The sequence below is a fragment of the Pinus tabuliformis genome, chromosome 1_1 (assembly GCF_031772625.1).
Source record: "Pinus tabuliformis cultivar Carrire ecotype Pingquan chromosome 1_1, CPIR1, whole genome shotgun sequence".
NCBI lineage: Eukaryota > Viridiplantae > Streptophyta > Pinopsida > Pinales > Pinaceae > Pinus > Pinus tabuliformis.
This window is the reverse complement of record NC_142297.1, coordinates 103,986,570-103,995,051: the sequence shown is the minus strand read 5'-3', so window position 1 is coordinate 103,995,051 and position 8,482 is coordinate 103,986,570. Positions and strand designations below refer to the sequence as shown.

The following is an 8,482-nucleotide window of genomic DNA, read 5'->3' as shown; positions in this document are numbered from 1 at the left end:
TTGCTTCTTATAAAGTTTATTTTGGTTGTATATTTTTCTTAGAAAGCCCATTTTAGACCTCAAAATTCCCATAATATGTCGCACCCACCTATGTGTGGCTTAAAGACTACCACGGGATTGGGGCGTGACACCCCTATCTCTCCACCTCTATCACTCTATGTCTTTGTTTTCCCTTCCCATATATATCTAGCTTTAATATATATCATGAAATATTAATATATATTATAATATAACAAATTTAATATTGTATTAATTCATTCATATTGATATATTACAATATTAATATTATTAAACTTAATAACTTTGAATTAATAATATTAATATTGTAATATATCAATATGAATGAATTAATACAATATTAAATTTGTTATATTATGATATATATTAACATATCATGATATATATTAAGGTTAGATATATATATCTATCGGATGGGAGAACAAAGACATAAAGTGACATACATGGAGAGACAAACCCAATGTTGTATTAATTCAAAGTTATTAAATTTAATAATATTAATATTATAATATATTGATATGGATATTACATTATTTAATAATAATAATAATAATAATAATAGGGTTAATAATATTTTTTTTGCACGATATTAATAATAATTTGGCCAAGAGGCTTCACCTAATATTTTTTTTTTAGTTTTTGTAAATATAAAAAGGATTATGGAGTAAATATTAAAAGGGGTTTTATTTATTTACCATACTTATGGTTTATTTATATTTTTATTTATTTACTATATCTCTTTTATAAATATGGTATTTGACGTATAGGTTTCACCTAAATAAAGCCTCTTTTTTTAGTTTTTGTAAATATAAAGAGGTTTATGGAGTAAATATAAAAAAAGGTTTTATTTATTTATTATAAATCTTGTTTATTTATATTTTTATTTATTTACCATACCTATTTTACTTGCCATGGTATTTGGCCCATGGGCTTGGTATATAATTAGATGTTGATTTCTAATCCTATTTGATATATTTTTAATTATTTACCATACCTCTTTTATATTTATTTATTTTTATCTGGATACCTCACTTATATTTATTTATTTACAAAACTGTTTTATAAATATGTTAGTTGGCCTATGGTATTAATAATAATTTGTTCCATGGTATTTGGCCCATAACCTTTACCTAAATAAAACCTCTTTTTTGAGTTTTAGTAAATATAAATAGATTTATGGAATAAATATATTTTATTTTAATTTATTTACCATTCCTCTTATTTATTTAGAAGCTCCAATAATTATTACAAATATACTGATTATAATTATATTCATATTAAAATTGTTTACATACAATTTTATATTACATCTAATACCTACACATATACCTACTCATTTTTAAATTAATTTAAACTTATCATTAAAATAATAAATTAATTTAAATTTTATTATATCATATTTGAACTAATTAATTAAAAAATTATATAAAAATTAATGAGATGAGATTAATTAGATTATATTTAAAAATATCAATAATGATAACATTTTTCAAATGATATCCACATTTTCTTCCAAGACAAGATTTTAGAATTTCACTTAAATTACTTAAAATCTATTTCAATAAATCGATTTGAGTGATTAATAGCCTGTCATATCCCTTTATCACCCAGTCCAAGACGTTCTAAGTGGTTAGTAGTCACTATATCTCTTTATCGCTTCTTTCTTTTCAATAAATGGAGTGGGTGGACGGGACTGTTTAAGAGTCACCCGCATCTCTTTATCGTTTTTATTTTGAATAAATGCAAATGGAGTGGGTTGGAATGAATGTAGTGCGTTGGAATAGTTGTGCGTCCATGTATCTTTATCTTTCTTTTGAATAAAGGTGTTGTTGTGCGTCCATATATCTTTGTCTTTCTTTTGAACTAAAGGTGTGGTTGTGCGTCCATATCTCTTTATCTTTCTTTTGAACTACAGTAAATTAGTTTGACCGAACCAGTGTCCGTCCGATTGCCGAATATTAGGGAAATCGGCCATTGACATAAGCTCAGGGTTTGAGTTATTCAGGGTTTGAGGCATATAGGGGATAAGGCTGCACACCGTTCTTCCCAACAATATCTCTGCGCTTCTGAAACCCTGCGAATTATCTCCATAGCATCAACGATACTGCTATTTTTTTTTATTTTATTTCTGTTTGCTGATTTGCAATGGCCGCTTCCTCGTCTACGGCTGCTCATTCCAACAACAGTCAGTGGTATGAGATATTCATAAATCACCGCGGAGTTGACGTGAAGAAAACCTTCGCCAAGTCGCTCTACAATCGCCTTCGCTCAATTGAATTGAAGGCCTTTCTGGATGAGGACGAGTTGCAGCGGGGATACGATTTTCCTTCTCAAATAAAACGCGCTATTGAGACTGCCTCAGCCCATGTGGCGATCTTCTCTCCTCGTTACGCTGAATCAAATTGGTGCCTAGATGAGCTCGTGCAGATGTTGGACTCAGGGGTTCCGACAATTCCAGTGTTTTACGGTGTCACGCCTGCGGAGGTTCGATGGACGCGGAGTAAAAGGGGAAGGTATGCTCAAGCCTTACAAAACCTCGCAGAGAAGAGAACTTCTGACCCTCAAACTAATGAAGAGAAGCCACGATTTGACTCCAAGACTATTGAAGATTGGAGAAATGCACTTTTTCGTGTTGCAGACATTAGTGGTTTTGAGCTGGAGGCGTGCAATATTGGGTAAAAACTCAACCTTGCCTATCAATGATAGTATTTTATGTTTGATAAATAGACATAGACGTTTGTTTCTCACTGTTATATTTATTTTGTTCTGAATAACTAGAAAGGAGGTGGAGATGGAGCTGCTAGATAAGGTTGTTAAGTGTCTGTCGGAAATAGTGAAAAAGCCAGAGTTGCCCGTGGCCGACTATCCAACGGGTTTGAATTTTAAGCTTCAAGATTTTGAAGAGACAGTCCTGTTGCAGCAACAGCAAAGGGGGAAATCTCAGATATTGGGGATCGTGGGGTTAGGTGGCGTAGGAAAGACAACTTTTGCAAAACATTTCTTCAATATGAAGAAATCAGATTATCACAGATCCTGCTTTTTATTTGAAGTTAGAGATAGTGCAGCTAAAAACTCTTTAAATTCGTTGCAGAGAATACTTCTTAAGAACTTGAGTGGATTAGATAAGCTGATATACAATGTTGATGAAGGTAAAGAGATGCTCATAGAACCTCTCAAATCTTGTAACGCATTGGTAATCTTAGATGATGTAGACGATGTGAATCAGGTTAATGCACTTTTGCCAGTTTGCATTGATGATCTACATTCAGGGAGCTTAATATTGATTACATCTAAAGATAAGGATGTTCTCAGACGTTCAAGAGTTGAAAACTCATCAATTTATACTCTGACTGGACTTAATACACAGCTCTCCCGAGAGCTCTTCTGCTTCCATGCCTTCGGCCAAGCCTCTCCGCTTCCAGATTTTGAACCTTTGGTAGATAAGTTTTTAGAATCTTGTAAAGGATTACCCTTATCTTTGAAAATATTTGGGGCACTTCTTTATGATAAAGAAATATCTGAGTGGGAAGTCGAATTGAAGAGTCTTCAACAAATGCTTCCCAGTGAGATCCTTAACACATTAAGAATAAGTTATATCTCACTAAATGAAGAGGAACGACAGATATTCCTAGACATCGCATGTTTTTTCAGAGGACAAAATAGGGATACAGCCATAAGCCTATGGAACGCATCAGGCTGGAGTGGAAGGCGGGGGCTCCAAAACTTAATGGACAAATCTCTTGTGGAGGTGGACAGTTGGAATTCGCTGCGTATGCATGACCACCTGAGAAATTTGGGAATAGATGTCGGCCAGAAATCGTCACCGCGTCGGCTTTCGCGTTGGACAGAGAATGTTATCATTGATTTGTTACAGCAATCATGCGTAAGTGTTTACTCATTCAATCTTTTATTTTATTTCATAAGTCTGTCTGGCATCAATTTTTAATTCATTATCATATTTCAAGAATAAACAAGTAGTGACGATCGTTTTACAAGAGTTGACAGGCTATACCCGTGCGGGGACTTAAGATGGATCTCACTGAATACAATAAGGATGATGATGTATTGGGCGCCATTCTTATGAGTAGGTTGCAAATCCTTGATACCGAAGGTTCTCTGTTGGAACACATTTTGAAGAGGGTGAAGTTACCAAAGATCTTATGGCTCCGTTGGATGAAGTGTCCATACTCTACTCTCCCTGCCTTCATTTCAACAAGGAATTTAAGGTTTTTTCAAGTGTCCGGGAGCGTATTAAACTCATTGTGGCAAAGAGAAGACGAATTACAGGTAAATGGGAATTTGTTTCCTGTGTTTGTATATTTAGTATAACTATCTCATTCAGACTGCACTACATATAAATATTTTTCTCATCGTTGAAATGCGTGACCTTTGTAGGGATCTCCCCAGTTGCCGGAATGTTTGGAGGAGTTATGGGCAGATGGATGTGTTAACTTGAAGAGTGTAGGAGATTTGGTGCAGCTAACGAAGCTTCGAATCCTGCATGTCAGTGGGTGCTCTGAGTTAGAAGAGCTCCCCAATTTAGAAACATTGGTGTCTTTGGAGGAGTTGTGGGCGGACGGATGTATGCAGCTGAAGAGAATTAAGGGGTCGGCGACACTCACAAAGGTTCGGCAGCCTACAAAGCTTCGACTCTTACATGTTGGAGGGTGCTCTCAATTACAAGAGCTGCCAGATATGGAAACATTTGTATCTTTAGAGGAGTTGTGGGCTGACGGATGTGTGCAGCTGAAGAGTATTAAGGGGTCGGGGCCGCTCACAAAACTTCGCCTACTGCATGTTGGCGGGTGCTCTGAATTACAAAAGCTTCCCAGCATGGAAACAGTGATATCTTTGGAGGAGTTGTGGGCCGACGGATGTGTGGAGCTAAAGAGAATACGGGGTTCGTCGCCCCTGACAAAGCTTAGGCTCCTACATATTGGCGGCTGCTCCAAATTAGAAGAGCTACCACTTTTGGACGCATTGGTGGGTTTGGAGGAGTTGTGGGCTGACGCTTGTGTGAATTTGAAGAGCATTAAAGGGTCTGCGCCGACCACGAAGCTTCGATGGCTACATGTTGGGGGTTGCTCTCAGTTAGAAGAGCTCCCAAGCATGGAAACATTAGCATCTGTGGAGGAGCTGTGGGCTGACGGATGTCTGCAACTGAAGAGACTACGGGGTTCGTCTCCGCCCACAAAGCTTAGGCTCCTACATGTCGGCGGATGCTCCAACTTAGAAGAGCTGCCAACTATGGACGCATTGGTAGCTTTGGAGGAGTTGTGGGCTGACGCTTGTGTGAATTTGAAGAGCATTAAAGGGTCTGCGCCGACCACGAAGCTTCGATGGCTACATGTTGGGGGCTGCTCTCAGTTAGAAGAGCTCCCAAGCATGGAAACATTAGCATCTGTGGAGGAGCTGTGGGCTGACGGATGTCTGCAACTGAAGAGACTACGGGGTTCGTCTCCGCCAACAAAGCTTAGGCTCCTACATGTCGACGGATGCTCCAACTTAGAAGAGCTGCCAACTATGGACGCATTGGTAGCTTTGGAGGAGTTGTGGGCTGACGCTTGTGTGAATTTGAAGAGCATTAAAGGGTCTGCGCCGACCACGAAGCTTCGATGGCTACATGTTGGGGGCTGCTCTCAGTTAGAAGAGCTCCCAAGCATGGAAACATTAGCATCTTTGGAAGAGCTGTGGGCTGACGGATGTCTACAACTGAAGAGACTACGGGGTTCGTCTCCGCCCACAAAGCTTAGGCTCCTACATGTCGGCGGATGCTCCAACTTGGAAGAGCTGCCAACTATGGACGCATTGGTAGCTTTGGAGGAGTTGTGGGCTGATGCTTGTGTGAATTTGAAGAACATTAACGGGTCTGCGCCGACCACGAAGCTACGATGGCTACATGTTGGGGGCTGCTCTCAGTTAGAAGAGCTCCCAAGCATGGAAACATTAGCATCTGTGGAGGAGCTGTGGGCTGACGGATGTCTGCAACTGAAGAGACTACGGGGTTCGTCTCCTCCCACAAAGCTTAGGCTCCTACATGTCGGCGGATGCTCCAACTTAGAAGAGCTGCCAACTATGGACGCATTGGTAGCTTTGGAGGAGTTGTGGGCTGACGCTTGTGTGAATTTGAAGAGCATTAAAGGGTCTGCGCCGACCATGAAGCTTCGATGGCTACATATTGGGGGCTGCTCTCAGTTAGAAGAGCTCCCAAGCATGGAAACATTAGCATCTTTGGAAGAGCTGTGGGCTGACGGATGTCTGCAACTGAAGAGACTACGGGGTTCGTCTCCGCCCACAAAGCTTAGGCTCCTACATGTAGGCGGATGCTCCAACTTGGAAGAGCTGCCAACTATGGACGCATTGGTAGCTTTGGAGGAATTGTGGGCTGATGTTTGTGTGAATTTGAAGAGCATTAAAGGGTCTGCGCCGACCACGAAGCTTCGATGGCTACATGTTGGGGGCTGCTCTCAGTTAGAAGAGCTCCCAAGCATGGAAACATTAGCATCTGTGGAGGAGCTGTGGGCTGACGGATGTCTGCAACTGAAGAGACTACGGGGTTCGTCTCCGCCAACAAAGCTTAGGTTCCTACATGTCGGCGGATGCTCCAACTTAGAAGAGCTGCCAACTATGGACGCATTGGTAGCTTTGGAGGAGTTGTGGGCTGACGCTTGTGTGAATTTGAAGAGCATTAAAGGGTCTGCGCCGACCACGAAGCTTCGATGGCTACATATTGGGGGCTGCTCTCAGTTAGAAGAGCTCCCAAGCATGGAAACATTAGCATCTTTGGAAGAGCTGTGGGCTGACGGATGTCTGCAACTGAAGAGACTACGGGGTTCGTCTCCGCCCACAAAGCTTAGGCTCCTACATGTCGGCGGCTGCTCCAACTTGGAAGAGCTGCCAACTATGGACGCATTGGTAGCTTTGGAGGAGTTGTGGGCTGATGCTTGTGTGAATTTGAAGAGCATTAAAGGGTCTGCGCCGACCACGAAGCTTCGATGGCTACATGTTGGGGGGTGCTCTCAGTTAGAAGAGCTACCAAGCATGGAAACATTAGCATCTTTGGAGGAGCTGTGGGCTGACAGATGTGTGCAGCTTAGGAGAATACGGGGGTCGTCGCCGCCCACAAAACTTAGGTTCTTACATGTTGGCGGCTGCTCCAAGCTAGAAGAGTTGCCAATTTTGGATGCACTGGGAAGTTTGGAAGAGTTGTGGGCGGACGGATGTGTGAAACTGAGGAGCATTAAGGGGTCGGCGCCTTTGACAAAGCTTCGACTCCTACATGTTGGCGGGTGCTCTGAGTTAGAAGCACTGCCAAGTATGGAGGCATTGGTCTCTTTGGAGGAATTGTGGGCAGACGGCTGTGTGAAGCTGGAAAGCGTACGGGGGTCTGCGCAGCCCAGAAAGCTTCGACTCCTACGTGTTTGGCGGGTGCTCTGAGTCGAAGGAGCAGCCAAATATGAAAACTTTGGAGGACTTGAAGACCGCCAGGGGCTGGAGCAGCCGGTGTAGGAGTAGCGGATCAGAGGGGCAAAGACATGGCACACATGAAAAGCAAAGCAAAACAAGCAGCAGCTGATTCCCACTGGAAGTATCATTTGATTATTATTTACTGATTGTTATTGTTGAGCAGGGTCCATGGCATTTTAAAGCAACACGTTTGACCCTGTAAAGAAATCGAATTAATAAGTATGTACGTATCATATTTTTATGATGATGATGGGAGGAATTTTACAATGTTCTTCCTCTTATTTAAAACTGTTAAAATGGATTATATGCATTAAAGCCGTTAAAATGGAGTTGAAATTGTCAAAACAATTAATTTTGATTTGATGCACTATTTAGTTTTGGAGTCTCATTGTTTCACCTTTATAACCGCGGCCGTGTTATATCTGGTTATAATGGAGGTGTTATATCTGGGTATAAGGGGTTTATGTCAGGACGCATTAATAAACTTAGAGAGGTGGAAATAGGAACTTCCAGTTTCATTTATATTTGATTTAATTAATTATTTAATAGATTTTCCCTTATCGAATTTATATAAAATAAAAAATTTAAAGATGAGAAAAATTAATTATAATTTAAAATCTTAAAACATTTTTTATTTTTGCAAACAGAAAATAAAAAAATATTTTGGGTAACATAAAATAAAATAACAAATAGGGATAAATTTGTATAGATTTTATACCTTAAAAAGGTTTTTGGATAAAACTATAATATTGTAAGTTAAAAAAATGCTATTTTTTATAATATCAAGCAAGTTTAATTATATATCATAATAATTTATTATTTCAAAATATTTGTTATAATATTAATTTATTAAAATAGATTTCCATAATAGATTTTTTTTTAAATATATTTCATTACAATGCAATATGGTAAAGTAAATTATAGATTTTTTTTATATGTTTTAAGGTTTAATAACTTAAATTAAATTTTAACAAGTAATTTATTATTTCCCTAAAAT

At 39.2% G+C, this 8,482-nt stretch overlaps 1 protein-coding gene across 1 annotated transcript; it reads left to right on the top strand.

Moving 5' to 3' along the window:
- The first annotated feature begins 1,797 nt into the window (after positions 1-1,797).
- Positions 1,798-7,773, top strand: LOC149211855 (uncharacterized). The gene is made up of 4 exons (XM_089391610.1): positions 1,798-2,693; positions 2,797-3,901; positions 4,024-4,305; positions 4,414-7,773. The coding sequence occupies exons 1-4, from the start codon at positions 2,164-2,166 to the stop codon at positions 7,453-7,455; spliced, it is 4,959 nt and encodes a 1,652-aa protein (XP_089247736.1). The 5' UTR covers positions 1,798-2,163; the 3' UTR covers positions 7,456-7,773.
- The last annotated feature ends 709 nt before the right edge of the window (positions 7,774-8,482 follow it).

Excerpts from the sequence above, each read along its gene's own strand:
- LOC149211855 (XM_089391610.1), top strand. The coding sequence starts at position 2,164 with ATGGCCGCTTCCTCGTCTACGGCTGCTCATTCCAACAACAGTCAGTGG. Across the intron at positions 3,902-4,023 it reads ATTTGTTACAGCAATCATGC|GCTATACCCGTGCGGGGACT; the intron begins GTAAGTGTTTAC and ends AAGAGTTGACAG. Across the intron at positions 4,306-4,413 it reads AAAGAGAAGACGAATTACAG|GGATCTCCCCAGTTGCCGGA; the intron begins GTAAATGGGAAT and ends TGACCTTTGTAG.